The 17,700-nt window shown below is 43.1% G+C and overlaps 1 protein-coding gene across 8 annotated transcripts in view; it reads left to right on the forward strand.

Moving 5' to 3' along the window:
* The window catches only part of LOC106566486 (extracellular sulfatase Sulf-2), a 283,200-nt gene that overhangs the window by 217,883 nt on the left and 47,617 nt on the right, over positions 1 to 17,700 (forward strand). For 7 of the 8 annotated variants that reach the window (XM_045692954.1, XM_045692955.1, XM_045692956.1 and 4 more), the window contains 3 exons: positions 1,670 to 1,909; positions 13,680 to 13,831; positions 15,165 to 15,334. In XM_045692954.1, coding sequence (XP_045548910.1) covers positions 1,670 to 1,909; positions 13,680 to 13,831; positions 15,165 to 15,334 — 562 coding nt within the window. Of the gene's footprint in view, positions 1 to 1,669; positions 1,910 to 13,679; positions 13,832 to 14,429; positions 14,899 to 15,164; positions 15,335 to 17,700 lie in introns of those variants that run through there. The other variant, XM_045692953.1, reaches the window with a different exon arrangement.

Raw genomic sequence — 17,700 nt, forward strand, 5'->3', positions numbered from 1 at the left:
ATAGGAGTGAACTTTCCCCTCCCTGTCTGAACCTCTATAGGACAGTGTTAACATTTCTCGGCATGGCCAGCCCTGTGTTTTGACCTTTGTGTCTGGTTGTTAAAGGCCTGGCGATTGTCTCTGAAAAGGTCAAGAACTTCAGGACCTCCTCCGTCTGTAAACTTTACCCTGCCCTTCGTGTGTGTGTGTGTGTGTGTGTGTGTGTGTGTGTGTGTGTGTGTGTGTGTGTGTGTGTGTGTGTGTGTGTGTGTGTGTGTGTGTGTGTGTGTGTGTGTGTGTGTGTGCGTGTGTGCGTGCGTGCGTGCGTGCGTGCGCGTGTGGTGGGGTTGTGCCCTCCTCTCCTCTGTGTTGTTTGTTTAATCTTCTTCCAGAAGACAGACAGTGAGAACCTTCTCCCTTCATCTCCTCCCTCCTCCTTCCTTCTCTCACACATGAGCAGAAGAGATGCCATGCTAAGTGGTGTGTGGGGGCTGCCTCCCGCTTGTCACATGTCAATCTGAAACAGAGCAGGATCTGACCCGGGTGTGTTTCTCTCGCACCGCCTCTCTCTTTCAATTCAATTCAATTTCAATTTAAGGGCTATATTGGCATGGGAAACATATGTTAACGTTGCCAAAGCAAGAGAACTAGATAATAAACAAAAGTGAAATAAACAATAAGAATTAACAGTAAACATTATACGCACAGAAGATCTAAATTAATAAAGACATTACAAATGTCATATTATATATATATACACTGTTGTAACGATGTGCAAATAGTTAAAGTACAAAAGGGAGAATAAATAAACATAAATATGGGTTGTATTTACAATGGTGTTTGTTCTTCACTGGTTGCCCTTTTCTTGTGGCAACAGGTCACAAATCTTGCTGCTGTGATGGCACACTGTGGTATTTCACCCAGTAGATATGGGAGTTTATCAAAATTAGGTTTGTTTTGGAATTCTTTGTGTAATCTTAGGGAAATATGTGTCTCTAATATGGTCATACATTTGGCGTTTGGCATTTCCACCTCATTTTGTGGGCAGTGTGCACATAGCCTGTCTTCTTTTGAGAGCCAGGTCTGCCTACGGCGGCCTTTCTCAATAGCAAGGCTATGCTCACTGAGTCTGTACATAGTCAAAGCTTTCCTTTTTTCTTTCTCTCTCTCTCTCTCTCTCTCTGTGTCTCTCTCTGCATCTCTGTCTCTCTCTCTCTGTCTCTCTCTTTCTTTCTCTCTCCGTCTCTCTCGCTCTCCCTCCCTCTCTCTCTCTCTCTCACACGATCTCCCTCTTTCTCTCCCGGTCTCTCTCTCTCTCTCTCCCTCCCTCTCTCTTTCTCTCTCTCTCTCTCTCTCTCTGTCTCTCTCTGCATCTCTGTCTCTCTCTCTCTGTCTCTCTCTTTCTTTCTCTCTCTGTCTCTCTCTGCATCTCTGTCTCTCTCTCTCTTCTCTCTCTTTCTTTCTCTCTCCGTCTCTCTCGCTCTCCCTCCCTCTCTCTCTCTCTCTCTCTCACACGATCTCCCTCTTTCTCTCCCGGTCTCTCTCTCTCTCTCTCCCTCCCTCTCTCTCTCTCTCTCTCTCACACGATCTCTCTCTTTCTCTCCCGGTCTCTCTCTCTCTCTCTCCCTCCCTCTCTCTCTCTCTCTCACACGATCTCTCTCTTTCTCTCCCGGTCTCTCTCTCTCGTCAGGCTCCATGCAGGTCATGAATAAGACACGTAGTATCATGGAGCAGGGCGGGACTCACTTCTCCAACGCCTTTGTGACCACGCCCATGTGCTGTCCTTCGCGCTCCTCCATGTTGACGGGGAAGTACGTTCACAACCACAACACCTACACCAACAATGAGAACTGCTCCTCCCCTTCCTGGCAGGCCCAGCACGAGACTAGGACCTTTGGAGTGTACCTCAACAACACTGGCTACAGGACAGGTCAGTAGTCCGTACAGATTGACACACACACACATATTTACTTGAAGTCATCACTTATCTCTTATACAATTAGGGCAAACACTAATTTAATTGAGAATTCAAAAACCTTTCTTAATTAGATTACACATTTAACACTCTTAGTTAGGACTTGTGAAAGCCATCAGATGTGTTTTCTACTGTCTGGTGTTCTGTTCTATCCTGTCTGTATCCTGTCTGTGTTCTGTTCTATCCTGCCTGGTGTTCTGTTCTATCCTGTCTGGTGTTCTGTTCTATCCTGTCTGGTGTTGTGTTCTATCCTGTCTGGTGTTCTGTTCTATCCTGTCTGGTGTTCTGTTCTATCCTGTCTGGTGTTCTGTTCTATCCTGTCTGGTGTTCTGTTCTATCCTGTCTGGTGTTCTGTTCTATCCTGCCTGGTGTTCTGTTCTATCCTGCCTGGTGTTCTGTTCTATCCTGTCTGGTGTTCTGTTCTATCCTGCCTGGTGTTCTGTTCTATCCTGCCTGGTGTTCTGTTCTATCCTGTCTGGTGTTCTGTTCTATCCTGTCTGGTGTTCTGTTCTATCCTGCCTGGTGTTCTGTTCTATCCTGCCTGGTGTTCTGTTCTATCCTGCCTGGTGTTCTGTTCTATCCTGCCTGGTGTTCTGTTCTATCCTGTCTGGTGTTCTGTTCTATCCTGTCTGGTGTTCTGTTCTATCCTGTCTGGTGTTCTGTTCTATCCTGTCTGGTGTTCTGTTCTATCCTGTCTGGTGTTCTGTTCTATCCTGTCTGGTGTTCTGTTCTATCCTGCCTGGTGTTCTGTTCTATCCTGCCTGGTGTTCTGTTCTATCCTGCCTGGTGTTCTGTTCTATCCTGCCTGGTGTTCTGTTCTATCCTGTCTGGTGTTCTGTTCTATCCTGTCTGGTGTTCTGTTCTATCCTGTCTGGTGTTCTGTTCTATCCTGTCTGGTGTTCTGTTCTATCCTGCCTGGTGTTCTGTTCTATCCTGCCTGGTGTTCTGTTCTATCCTGTCTGGTGTTCTGTTCTATCCTGCCTGGTGTTCTGTTCTATCCTGTCTGGTGTTCTGTTCTATCCTGTCTGGTGTTCTGTTCTATCCTGCCTGGTGTTCTGTTCTATCCTGTCTGGTGTTCTGTTCTATCCTGTCTGGTGTTCTGTTCTATCCTGCCTGGTGTTCTGTTCTATCCTGTCTGGTGTTCTGTTCTATCCTGCCTGGTGTCCTGTTCTATCCTGTCTGGTGTTCTGTTCTATCCTGCCTGGTGTTCTGTTCTATCCTGCCTGGTGTTCTGTTCTATCCTGCCTGGTGTTCTGTTCTATCCTGTCTGGTGTTCTGTTCTATCCTGTCTGGTGTTCTGTTCTATCCTGCCTGGTGTTCTGTTCTATCCTGTCTGGTGTTGTGTTATATCCTGTTGTGTTCCATTCTATCCCCCTAGGGTCGTAGTCCACCATATCCTGTAGATAATAGGGGGTAGTAGTGGACTATATCCTGTAGATAATAGGGGGTAGTAGTCCACTATACTCTGGAGATAAATAGGGTGCCATTTGGGATGCAACCTGAGCCTCTTTCAGAGTGGATGGCCATTCAGTACGCAGGCTGAGCCTCTTTCAGAGTGGATGGCCATTCAGGATGCAGGCTGAGCCTCTCTCAGAGTGGATGGCCATTTGGGGTGCAGGCTGAGTCTCTCTCAGAGTGGATGGCCATTTGGGGTGCAAGCTGAGTCTCTCTCAGAGTGGATGGCCATTTGGGGTGCAAGCTGAGTCTCTCTCAGAGTGGATGGCCATTTGGGGTGCAGGCTGAGTCTCTCTCAGAGTGGATGGCCATTTGGGGTGCAAGCTGAGTCTCTCTCAGAGTGGATGGCCATTCGGGACAAAGGCTGAGTCTCTCTCAGAGTGGATGGCCATTCTCTGGCAGACCTTGCTGTTTCACCCAGACAGAAGCTGACATTCTAGGTTTCTTTACTAATGCAATAGTTGCTTTTACATTAGATACAGTACTTGGCCCCCAGCCATAACAGAGAGAGAAGTCATTTCTGGAGCCAGCTCTGACATTCCCTTTGTCCTGTTCTCCAGAAATCCCAGAATTTATAGGAAAAGAACACACACAAGCATGTGTGCTCATACACACACATTCCATTCCTTTATTTTTGTGCACACACATTCACTCACTTTCAAAACCCTTATTTGAAGATGTGGTCATGTGCTTGCTTTGAAGTTACACCTTTGTGACTCATTCCAAATGAAAGGGGAGGCGCTGCACAGCACTGCAGTGGTATAATTTCATCGCACACATGATTGGAAATCTAGAAAAGAAATGTAAAAAAAACTCAAGAGAATCTCAATTGGTTTTACACTCGGTGACATGTTGTAACATCTGTTCCAAGCAGTCTCCCTAGAAATCCTCCACGTTACTACTGACGGAAACCAAAGCCCACATCGGTCTACACTGTCTGTGCATCGGCCATGTCCTGCCTCTCCCCAACAACCCAACACTGCCTCAACCAAAGGCCTCCTGCCATGCTAAAACCTATCCGCTCTTAATGTTAACGTTAAGCCCCTGAAGAACTCTCTCTCCCCCAGAGAGATACACCTGGGCAGGCGTCTATCCTCTTATTCAGTATGATTGGAAAGGCAACACTGATCCTAGATCACCATTCTTACTCTCAGACACTTTGTGAATACGGTCTGATGTAGGTAGTGTATTCTCCCTCAGCTACTGCCTGCTAATCCACAAGGAGAGGAGCAAATCAGATCAGAATTCTGTCTCTAGCATTTATCCAGACAGACTCAATAGTAGTTGTAGTAGTGGTAGCAACAGAAGCAGTAGTAGTAGTAGTAGTAGTAGTAGTAGAAATAGTTGTAGTAGTAGTAGCAGCAGTAGTATTAGTAGTAGTAGTAGTAATAGTAGCAACAGTAGGAGTAGCAGCAGTAGTAGTAGTACTAGTAGTACTAGTAGTAATAGTAGCAGCAGTAGGAGTAGTAGCAGTAGTAGTAGTATCAGTAATAGTAGCAGCAGTAGGACTAGTAGCAGTAGTAGTAGTATCAGTAATAGTAGCAGCAGTAGGAGTAGCAGTAGTAGTAGGAATAGTAGTAGTAATAGTAGCAGTAGCAGTAGTAGCAGCAGTAGCAGCAGCAGTAGTAGTAGTAGTAATAGTAGCAGTAGCAGTAGTAGTAGTAGTAGTAACAGTAGTAGGAGTAGCAGTAGAAGTAGTAGTAGTAATAGCAGCAGTAGCATGTGTTAGCAGCAGTAGGAGTAGCAGTAGTAGTAGTAGTAATAGAAGCAGTAGCAGTAGTAGCAGCATTAGGAGCAGCAGTAGTAGCAGTAGTAGTAGTAGTAATAGTAGCAGCAGTAGTAGTCGTAGTAGTAGTAGTAGTAGTAATAGTAGCAGCAGTAGTAGTAGGAGTAGTAGTAGTAATAGTAGTAATAGTAGTAATAGTAATAGTAGCAGCAGTAGGAGAGGCAGTAGGAGCAGCAGTAGTAGCAGTAGTAGTAGGAGTAGCAGTAGGAGAGGCAGTAGGAGCAGCAGTAGTAGCAGTAGTAGTAGGAGTAGCAGTAGCAGTAGTAATAGTATCAGCAGTAGGAGCAGCAATAGTAGGAGTAGTAGTAGTAATAATAGTAGCAGCAGTAGGAGTAGCAGTAGTAGTAGTAATAGTAGCAGTAGCGGTAGTAGCAGCAGTAGAAGTAGCAGTAGTAGTAGCAATAGTAGCCGTAGTAGCAGTAGTAGCAGCAGTATGAATAGCAGTAGCAGTAGCACCAGCAGTAGCAGTAGTAGTAGCACCAGCAGTAGCAGTAGTAGTAGTAGCAGCAGTAATAGTAGTAGCAGTAGTAGTAGTAGTAGTAGCAGTAGTAGTAGCAGCAGTGGTAGTAGTAGCAGCAGTAGCAGTAGTAGCAGCAGTAGTGGTAGCAGCAGTGGTAGTAGCAGTTGCAGTAGCAGTAGCACCAGCAGTAGCAGTAGTAGTAGTAGCAGCAGTAGTATTAGGAGTAGCAGTAGTTGTAGTAGCAGATATTATTCATCCTAATCAGGCAGGTTGTTTACATGGACGATATATTGGAGATAATATAGGACGAGTACTGGAAACAATAGAATACTATGAAATATCGGGGAAACCAGGTCTGGTTTTCACAGCTGATTTTGAAAGCGCTTTTGATAAAGTACGACTGGAGTTTATATATAAATGCCTAGAAAATTTCAATATTGGAGAATCTCTTATAAAATGGGTTATAGTTATGTGTAGTAACCCTAGGTGTAAAATAGTAAATAACATCTCAGAAAGTTTAAAACTGTCAAATGGAGGAAGAAATGGTTGTCCACTATCGTAATATCTATTTATTATTGCCATCGAAATGTTACCTGTTAAAATTAGTTCCAACCATAATATTAAGGGATTAGAAATCCATGGCTTAAAAACAAAGGTGGCATTGTACGCTTATGATTCATGTTTTCTTTTAAATCCACAATATGGATCCCTCCACAGCCTCATAAGGGATCTAGATACTTTTTCTAACCTCTCTGGATTAAAACCAAATTATATTACGTGTTGGATCACTAAAAAATTCAACTTTTACATTACCGTGTAGTTTACCAATAAAATGGTCTGACGGGGATGTGGACATACTTGGTTTACAAATCCCTAAAGAAAGAAATGATCTCACTCCAATCAATTTGTATAGAAAGTTAGCAAAAACAGATAAGATCTTGCTACCATGGAAAGGAAAATACCTGTCTATTTGTGGAAAAATCACCCTGATTAATTCTTTAGTCATATCACAGTTTACCTATTTGCTTATGGTTTTGCCTACACCTAGTGACCTGCTTTTTAAATTATATGAACAAAAAATATTGAATTTTATTTGGAATGGCAAGCCAGACAAAATTAAAAGGGCCTATTTATATAACGAATATGAATTCGGGCAGAAACGATTAAATATTAAAGCATTAGACTTCTCACTAAAGGCATCAGTCATACAAAAGTTATACTTAAATCCGAAATGGTTCTCTAGTAAATTAGTAAGAATGTCTCACCCCATGTTCAAGAATGGCCATTTTCCCTTTATTCAGATTACAACTGCTCACTTTCAGTTATTTGAAAACAAAATAATCTCTAAAATATTGTTCGTTTTTAAACAAGCCTTAGAAAGTTGGTTGCAATTTCAGTTTAATCCACCTGAAAAGACAGAACAAATAATACAACACATATTGTGGTTAAACTCAAATATAGTGATTGGTAAAAAATTTTTTAAATGTGCTACAATTTTCTAAAAAGGTATAATTTTTGTAAATGATATAAATAGGACTGGTGGAATTATGTCACACACGCAGCTAACACAGACTTACAAAATTACAACCAACTAATTGCAGCATTACCACAAAAATGGAAGAGGCAAGTAGAAGGGGGAAAAAGTAAGGAACTTGTCTGTCGGCCCTGTATTAAAGACCATAAATGGTTAAAGAAAATAGAGATGAATAAAAACATATAACAATTTCATTTAAGGACCAAAAAAATTGACAGCTGTACCATATAAATTGCAAAATAGTTGGGAAGAGATTTTCGATGTACCGGTTCCATGGCATATGGTTTATGAATTGACACGCGAAACAGCGCCGGATTGAAAACTTCTAATTTTTCAATTTTCATTTTTATACAAAAATTCTTGCAACCAATAGAATGTTATATATATATGGGGGATACAACCTTCCCAGCTCTGCAGATTTTGCTGTGAGGAGGCACAGTCATTACATCATTTATTTTGGTACTGTCCATATGTAGCTCGTTTTTGGTCACAGGTCCAGGAATGTCTGAAGAATTGCAACATTTACCTAGAACTAATGCTGCAGACTGCAATACTGGGTGATTTGAAAAGTCATAGTCAATCAATAAATAATATAATAATTATTTTAGCAACATTTTTTATCTTTAACTTACAATCTGTAGAAGCTATGAGAACATGAAAGGTTCAGTACTTTTGTGAAGCATCACAGCACAGTTGAAAAATATATGGCAAATAGAAATGCAGAATGGATGGTGTTAAGAGATAGATGGGAGGGGTTGAATGGAGCTGAAGGGTGGGACTAATAACAACAAGATAACTAATGTAAAACAATCGGCGTCTGTAAAATGTATATTGGTTCAGAGACTTTGTGAAATAGCACAGTAACAAATTGAAATCAAACTGGATGGACTTCAGAAATAAGGACTGGAAGGATTAAAAACAGACAAAATATAACTATTGTAAAATTTGATTGTGTCTGTAAAATGTGTATAAAATGTATAAACTGAAGGTATAAGTGTTATTGTTTATTAGTTTACTCCAATTGTGGGAGGGGTGGAAGGGATTGTGGGAAATAATAAAGGGATACTCTAAGAAAAGTGTGAATATGTAAGAATGTTCGTGTGTATATATACAGTTGAAGTGGGAAGTTTACATACACTTAAGTTGGAGTAATTAAAACTCGTTTTTCAACCACTCCACAAATGTCTTGTTTCCATTTTCCAATTTTAGTCATTTAGCAGACGCTCTTATCCAGAGCGACTTACAGTAGTGAATGCATACATTTCATACATTTTTTTTTCTCCATACTGGTCCCCCGTGGGAATCGAACCCACAACCCTGGCGTTGCAAACAACATGCTCTACCAACTGAGCCACACGGGACGTGTATAGTTTTGGCAAGTCGGTTAGGACATCTACTTTGTGCATGACACAAGTAATTTTTCCAACAATGGTTTACAGACAGATTATTTAGCTTATATTTCACTGTATCACAATTCCAGTGGGTCAGAAGTTTACATACACTAAGTTGACTGGGCCTTTCTACTAAAATTCCCGAAAATTATGTCATGGCTTTAGAAGCTTCAGATAGGCGAATTGACATCATTTGACACATTTGAGTCAATTGGAGGTGTACCTGTGGATGTATTTCAAGGCCTACCTTCAAACTCAGTGCCTCTTTGCTTGACATCATGGGAAAATCAAAATAAATCAAGACAATTGTAGACCTCCACAAGTCTGGTTCATCCTTGGGAGCAATTTCCAAACGCCTGAAGGTACCACGTTCATCTGTACAACAATAGTACGCAAGTATAAACACCATGGGACCACGTAGCCGTCATACCGCTCATGAAGGAGACGCGTTCTGTCTCCTAGAGATGAACGTACTTTGGTGCGAAAAGTGCAAATCAATCTCAAAACAACAGCAAAGGACCTTTTGGAGGGAAACATGTACAAACGTATCTATATCCAGTAGTAGCTAGTAGTAGCAGCAGTAGCAGAAATAGCAGTAGTAGTAGTAGTAGCATAGCAGTAGTAACAGTAGTAGCAATAGCAGTAGTAGTTGTAGCAGTAGTAGCAGTAGTAGTAGCAGTAGCAGTAGTAGCAGCAGTAGTAGCTGTAGCAGTAGTAACAGTAGTAGTAGCAGTAGTGCTAGTATCAGTAGTAGTAGTAGCAGCAGTATTAGCAGTAGTAGTAGTAACAGTAGTAGCAGCAGTAGTAGCAGTAGCAGAAGTAGCAGTAACAGTAGTAGTAGTAGTAGTAGCCATAGTAGTAGTAACAGCAGTAGTAGTAGTAGCAGTAGTAGTAGTAGTAACAGCAGTAGTAGCAGTAGTAGTAGTAACAGCAGTAGTAGTAGTAACAGTAGTAGTAGTAGTAACAGTAGTAGTAGTAGTAACAGCAGTAGTAGCAGTAGTAGTAGTAACAGCAGTAGTAGTAGTAACAGTAGTAGTAGTAGTAACAGTAGTAGTAGTAGTAACAGCAGTAGTAGTAGTAACAGTAGTCTTTTTCATTTTTTTATTTCACCTTTTTTATTTAACCAGGTAGGCAAGTTGAGAACAAGTTCTCATTTACAACTGCGACCTGGCCAAGATAAAGCAAAGCAGTGTGACACAGACAACAACACAGAGTTACACATGGAGTAAACAAACAAGTCAATAACACAATAAACAAGTCAATGATACAGTAGAAAAAAGAAAGTCTGTATACAGTGTGTGCAAAAGGCATGAGGAGGTAGGCAATAAATAGGCCATAGGAGCAAATAATTACAATTTAGCAGATTAACACTGGAGTGATAAATGAGCATATGAAGATGTGCATGTAGAGATACTGGTGTGCAAAAAGAGCAGAAAAGTAAATAAAATAAAACAGTAAGGGGATGAGGTAGGTAGATAGGGTGGGCAATGTACAGATGGCTATGTACAGCTGCAGCGATCGGTTAGCTGCTCAGATAGCTGATGTTTAAAGTTGGTGAGGGAAATAAAAGTCTCCAACTTCAGCGATTTTTGCAATTCGTTCCAGTCACTGGCAGTAGAGAACTGGAATGAAAGGCGGCCAAATGAGGTGTTGGCTTTGGGGATGATCAATGAGATATACCTGCTGGAACGTGTGCTACGGGTGAGTGTTGTTATCGTGACCAGTGAACTGAGATAAGGTGTAGCCAGGCATAGTCTTATAGATGACCTGGAGCCAGTGGGTCTGGCGACGAATATGTAGCCAGACCCACAGCCAACTAGAGCATACAGGTCGCAGTGGTGGGTGGTATAAGGTGATTTGGTAACAAAACGGATGGCACTGTGATAGACTGCATCCAGTTTGCTGAGTAGAGTATTGGAAGCTATTTTGTAGATGACATCGCCGAAGTCGAGGATCTGTAGGATAGTCAGTTTTACTAGGGTAAGTTTGGCGGCATGAGTGAAGGAGGCTTTGTTGCGAAGTAGAAAGCCGATTCTAGATTTGATTTTGGATTGGAGATGTTTAATATGAGTCTGGAAGGAGAGCTTACAGTCTAGCCAGACACCTAGGTATTTGTAGTGGTCCACATATTCTAGGTCGGAACGGTCCAGGGTGGTGATGCTAGTCGGGCGGGCGGGTGTGGGCAGCGAACTGTTGAAAGCATGCATTTGGTTTTACTAGTGTTTAAGAGCAGTTGGAGGCCACGGAAGGAGTGTTGTATGGCATTGAAGCTGGTTTGGAGGTTAGTTAACACAGTGTCCAAGGAAGGGCCAGAAGTATACAGAATAGTGTCGTCTGCGTAGAGGTGGATCAGGGAATCGCCCGCAGCAAGAGCGACATCATTGATATATACAGAGACAAGAGTCGGCCCGAGAATTGAACCCTGTGGTACCCCCATAGAGACTGCCAGAGGTCCGGACAACATGCCCTCCGATTTGACACACTGAACTCTGTCTGCAAAGTAGTTGGTGAACCAGGTGAGGCAGTCGTTAGAAAAACCAAGGCTATTGAGTCTGCCGATAAGAATACGGTGATTGACAGAGTCAAAAGCCTTAGCCAGGTCGATGAAGACTGCTGCACAGTACTGTCTTTTATCGATGGCGGTTATGATATCATTTAGTACCTTGAGCGTGACTGAGGTGCACCCGTGACCGGCTCGAAAACTGGATTGCACAGCGGAGAAGGTACGGTGGGATTCTAAATGGTCAGTGATCTATTTATTAACTTGGCTTTCGAAGACTTTGGATAGGCAGGGCAGGATGGAAATAGGTCTGTAACAGTTTGGGTCTAGGGTGTCACCCCATTTGAAGAGGGGGATGACCGCGGCAGCTTTCCAATCTTTAGGGATCTCATCTGCTATCTGGATTTGGGTGAAGGAGAAGCTGGGGAGGCTTGGGCGAGTAGCTGCAGGGGGTGCAGGGCTGTTGCAGTAGTAGCAGTAGTAGTAGTAGCAGTAGTAGTAGTAGCAGTAGCAGCAGTAGCAGCAGTAACAGTAGTAGTAGTAGCAGAAGTAGTGGTAACTATAGTAGCAGTAGTAGCAGTAGTAGTAGTAGCAGTAGTAGCAGTAGTAGAAGTAGCAGTAGTAGTAGTAGCAGCAGTAGTAGTATTAGCAGCAGTAGCAGCAGTAACAGTAGTCGTAGCAGTAGTAGTAGTAGCAGTACTAGTAGTAGCAGTAGTAGTGGTGACTATAGTAGCAGTAGTAGCAGTAGTAGAAGTAGCAGCAGTAACAGTAGTAACAGTAGTCGTAGCAGTAGTAGTAGTAGCAGTAGTAGTGGTAACTACAGTAGCAGTAGTAGCAGTAGTAGTAGTAGCAGTAGTAGCAGCAGTAGCAGCAGTAACAGTAGTTGTAGCAGTAGTAGTAGTAGCAACAGAAGTAGTAGTAGTAGCAGTGGTAACTATAGTAGCAGTAGTAACAGTAGTAGCAGTAGTAGCAGCAGTAGCAGCAGTAGCAGTAGTGGTAGTAGCAGTGGTAGTGGTAACTATAGTAGCAGTAGTAGCAGTAGTAGTAGTAGCAGTAGTAGTAGCAGTGGTAACTATAGTAGCAGTAGTAACAGTAGTAGCAGTAGTAGCAGCAGTAGCAGCAGTAGCAGTAGTGGTAGTAGCAGTAGTAGTGGTAACTATAGTAGCAGTAGTAGTAGTAACTATAGTAGCAGTAGTAGCAGTAGTAGTGGTGACTATAGTAGCAGTAGTAGTAGTTACCGTAGTAGCAGAAGTAGTAGTAGCAGTAGTAGTGGTAACTATAGTAGCAGTAGTAGCAGAAGTAGCAGCAGCAGTAGTAGTAGTAGTAGTAGCAGTAGTAGTGGTAACTATAGTAGCAGTAGTAGCAGTTGCAGCAGTAGTCAATCACCACCTTCCGGAGACACCTGAAACCCCACCTCTTTAAGGAATACCTAGGATAGCATAAAGTAATCCTTCTAACCCCCCCTTAAAAGATTTAGATGCACTATTGTAAAGTGGTTGTTCCACTGGATATCATAAGGTGAATGCACCAATTTGTAAGTCGCTCTGGATAAGAGCGTCTGATAAATGACTTAAATGTAAATGTAAATGTAACAGTAGTAGTAGCAGTAGTAGCAGTAGTAGTGGTAACTATAGTAGCAGTAGTAGTAGTAGCAGTAGTAGCAGTAGTAGCAGCAGTAACAGTAGTCATAGCAGTAGTCGTAGTAGTAGCAGTAGTAGTAGTAGCAGTAGTAGTGGTAACTATAGTAGTAGTAGTAGCAGTAGTAGTAGTAGCAGTAGTAGTAGTTACCGTAGTAGCAGTAGTAGCAGTAGTAGAAGTAGCAGCAGTAGCAGCAGTAACAGTGGTAATAGTAGTAGTAGTAGTAGCAGTAGTAGTGGTAACTATAGTAGCAGTAGTAGCAGCAGAAGTAGCAGCAGTAACAGTAGTAGCAGCAGTAGTAGTAGTAGCAGTAGTAGTGGTTACTATAGTAGCTGTAGTAGCAGTAGTAGTAGTAGCGGTAGTAGTGGTAACTATAGTAGCAGTAGTAGTAGTAGCAGTAGTAGCAGTAGTAAAATTAGCAGTAGTAAAAGTAGCAGTAGTAGTAGTAGCAGCAGTAACAGTAGTAGTAGCAGTAGTAGTAGTAGTAGCAGTAGCAGTAGTAGTGGTAACTATAGTAACTATAGTAGCAGTAGTAGTAGTAGTAGCAGTAGTAGAAGTAGCAGCAGTAGCAGTAGTCGTAGCAGTAGTAGTAGTAGCAGTAGCAGTAGTAGTAGTTACCGTAGTAGCAGTAGCAGCAGAAGCTGCACTATCAGTAGCAGCAGTAGCACTTGGATAGCAATAGCCTTTTAGTTCCCCTGCTAATGTTTTCATCGATCTGTCTGTTTGTTTGTTAGTACACTACACCGCCAACAGTTGAATCATGACTATTGATGTACTTGTCTGTGACATTTAGCCCTCCACCTCCACCACACAGCCTTCCCTCCCTCCCTCCCTCTATCCCTCCCCCTCCTTCCACCCTTCAACAAGAAACACAAATAATAAATTGTGCAGATGAAACTAATTAGATTTGATGTAACTAAGTTAATTGAATGACCTTTTATGCCTGTGCCCCACCATGCAGGCTTCTTTGGGAAGTACCTGAATGAGTACAATGGTTCCTATATTCCTCCTGGGTGGAGAGAGTGGGTGGGGCTGGTCAAGAACTCCCGCTTCTACAACTACACCCTGTGCAGGAATGGAGTCCGCGAGAAACATGGCTGCGAGTACCCTAAGGTCTGTATAATACGTCTGTGTGTGTGTGTGTGTGTGTGTGTGTGTGTGTGTGTGTGTGTGTGTGTGTGTGTGTGTGTGTGTGTGTGTGTGTGTGTGTGTGTGTGTGTGTGTGTGTGTGTGTGTGTGTGTGTGTGTGTGTGTGTGTGTGTCTGTTCTTTCTCTTGTGCTGTGCCCTGCCTGTGAGTTATGCATCTCAACTGAGTTTGCCAGTGTCATCCTCATCAATCAGTCAAGGACTTTTCATTGTCTTACATTTACTCCTCTTCTCTCAAGATATTTCCCAACAATATAGATGTATCTATCTGTCCTGTTTCCCACCACCACCTGGCCCCAGTTTAGTTCCAGTTGTGCCTGCCAACCCTTGCCAGGAATGGGTGCCTCCCACAGAAGAGAGGGATGGGAGGAGAAAACTGGAGGAAGGGAGGGGTGGTTTGGTTTATGGCATGAACACTGCCCTGCAGATGTACACAACCTATTCACTAAAGGCCTCCTCTCCATCCCCCACTGGCACTATCTCAGAGAGAGGGCGAGAGAGAGACGGGGAGGAAGATGAGCGTGGAGTTCTGACTGCATATTCCTCTTGGCTTGGTCTCAGAGGTGGAACCCTGGTCCTTGGCATTCCTTCAGTCGGCTTGGTCTCAGAGCTGGAACCCTGGTCCTTGGCATTCCTTCAGTCGGCTTGGTCTCAGAGCTGGAACCCTGGTCCATGGCATTCCTTCAGTCGGCTTGGTCTCAGAGCTGGAACCCTGGTCCTTGGCATTCCTTCAGTCGGCTTGGTCTCAGAGCTGGAACCCTGGTCCATGGCATTCCTTCAGTCGGCTTGGTCTCAGAGCTGGAACCCTGGTCCTTGGCATTCCTTCAGTCGGCTTGGTCTCAGAGGTGGAACCCTGGTCCATGGCATTCCTTCAGTCGGCTTGGTCTCAGAGCTGGAACCCTGGTTCTTGGCATTCCTTCAGTCGGCTTGGTCTCAGAGCTGGAACCCTGGTCCATGGCATTCCTTCAGTCTGCTTGGTCTCAGAGCTGGAACCCTGGTCCTTGGCATTCCTTCAGTCGGCTTGGTCTCAGAGGTGGAACCCTGGTCCTTGTCATTGCTTCAGTCTCCATTGTCATGTCTGAATAGAGAAAGTGATCTTTTTGAAGACATTGTTAACTGTAATAGTACATCAGCTTCACCTGTGAAGTGATGAAACGTTTGAATTCAAACTAGCAAAGGGTGACTTGCAAAAAGCATTTCAGGAGAATCAAGCTGATACACAGACATTTGTGGAAAGTGTATTTACTGATGTCCCAATTCATTGTGTGGTTGTTAAATCAGCGTTTCGTCCATCTGCAGGACTACTTTACGGACCTCATCACAGAGGACAGCATCAACTACTTCCGCACGTCTAAGAGGATGTACCCTCACCGGCCAGTGATGATGGTGATGAGCCATGCAGCCCCCCATGGGCCGGAGGACTCAGCACCTCAGTACAGCACTGCCTTTCCCAACGCATCCCAGCACATGTGAGTGTCTGACACACACACACACACACACACACACACACACACACACACACACACACACACACACACACACACACACACACACACACACACACACACACACACACTGAAATGGGTTTACTGTGTAAGTGAAACAAGATGCAAAAACAGAACATGAACATTTTATGCAGTGAGGTTTTTATCAAATGGAGGCTTGGATGTGAGGCTATCGGGTATAAAACAAGGTAACTTGCATCAATGAGTAATGTTGAGAAATAGATATGATTCTTTAAAAAATATGTATTTTTTGTTCTCTCCTTCTTAGAACTGTGTCTCTCTTAAAGGCCTAGTGCAGTAAAAACATGATTTTCCTGTGTTCTATATATACACAGTACCAGTCAAAAGTTTGGACATACCTACTCATTCAAGGGTTTTTCTTTATTTTTACTATTTTCTACATTGTAGAATAATAGTGAAGACATCAACACTCTGAAATAGCACATATGGAATTACAGTGAGGGAAAAAAGTATTTAACCCTTGCTGATGTTGTACGTTTGCCCACTGACAAAGAAATCATCAGTCCATAATTTTAATGGTAGGTTTATTTGAACAGTGAGAGACAGAATAACAAAACAAAATCCAGAAAAATGCATGTCAAAAATGTTATAAATTGATTTGCATTTTAATGAGGGAAATAAGTATTTGACCCCTCTGCAAAACATGACTTAATACTTGGTGGCAAAACCCTTGTTGGCAATCACAGAGCTCAGACATTTCTTGTAGTTGGCCACCAGGTTTGCACACATCTCAGGAGGGATTTTTTCCCACTCCTCTTTGCAGATACTCCAAGTCATTAAGGTTTCGAGGCTGACGTTGGGCAACTCGAACCTTCAGCTCCCTCCACAGATTTTCTATGGGATTAAGGTCTGGAGACTGGCTAGGCCACTCCAGGACCTTAATGTGCTTCTTCTTGAGCCACTCCTTTGTCACCTTGGCCGTGTGTTTTGGGTCATTGTCATGCTGGAATACCCATCCACGACCCATTTTCAATGCCCTGGCTGAGGGAAGGAGGTTCTCACCCAAGATTTGATGGTACATGGCCCCGTCCATCGTCCCTTTGATGCGGTGAAGTTGTCCTGTCCCCTTAGCAGAAAAACACCCCCAAAGCATAGTGTTTCCACCTCCTTGTTTGACGGTGGGGATGGTGTTCTTGGGGTCATAGGCAGCATTCCTCCTCCTCCAAACACGGCGAATTGAGCTGATGCCAAAGAGCTCCATTTTGGTCTCATCTGACCACAACACTTTCACCCAGTTGTCCTCTGAATCATTCAGATGTTCATTGGCAAACTTCAGACGGGCATGTATATGTGCTTTCTTGAGCAGGGGGACCTTGCGGGTGCTGCAGGATTTCAGTCCTTCACGGCATAGTGTGTTACCAATTCTTTTCTTGGTGACTATGGTCCCAGCTGCCTTGAGATCATTGACAAGATCCTCCTGTGTAGTTCTGGGCTGATTCCTCACCGTTCTCATGATCATTGCAACTCCACGAGGTGAGATCTTGCATGGAGCCCCAGGACGAGGGAGATTGACAGTTCTTTTGTGTTTCTTCCATTTGCAAATAATCGCACCAACTGTTGTCACCTTCTCACCAAGCTGCTTGGCAGTGGTCTTGTAGCCCATTCCAGCCGTGTGTAGGTCTACAATCTTGTCCCTGACATCCTTGGAGAGCTCTTTGGTCTTGGCCATGGTGGAGAGTTTGGAATCTGATTGATTGATTGCTTCTGTGGACAGGTGTCTTTCATATAGGTAACAAGTTGAGATTAGGAGCACTCCCTTTAAGAGTGTGCTCCTAATCTCAGCTCATTACCTGTATAAAAGACACCTGGGAGCCAGAAATCTTTCTGATTGAGAGGGGGTCAAATACTTATTTCCCTCATTAAAATGCAAATCCATTTATAACATTTTGACATGTGTTTTTCTGCATTTTTTTGTTGTTATTCTGTCTCTCACTGTTCAAATAAACCTACCATTAAAATTATAGACTGATCATTTCTTTGTCAGTGAGCAAATGTACAAAATCAGCAGGGGATCAAATACTTTTTTCCCTCACTGTATGTTGTAACCAAAAACTTGTTAATCAAATCTAAATATATTTTAAATTTGAGATTTTCAAAGTAGCCGCCCTTTGCCTTGATGACAGCTTTGCACATTCTTGGAATTATCTCAACCAGCTTCATGACGTAGTCACCAGGAATGTATTTCAAATAACAGGTGTGCCTTGTTAAATGTTAATTTGTGGAATTTCTTTCCTTCTTAATGCGCTTGGGCCAATCAGTTGTGTTGTGACAAGGTAGTGGTGGTATACAGAAATAGCCCTATTTGGTAA

Source organism: Salmo salar, chromosome ssa13 (genome assembly GCF_905237065.1).
Source record: "Salmo salar chromosome ssa13, Ssal_v3.1, whole genome shotgun sequence".
NCBI lineage: Eukaryota > Metazoa > Chordata > Actinopteri > Salmoniformes > Salmonidae > Salmo > Salmo salar.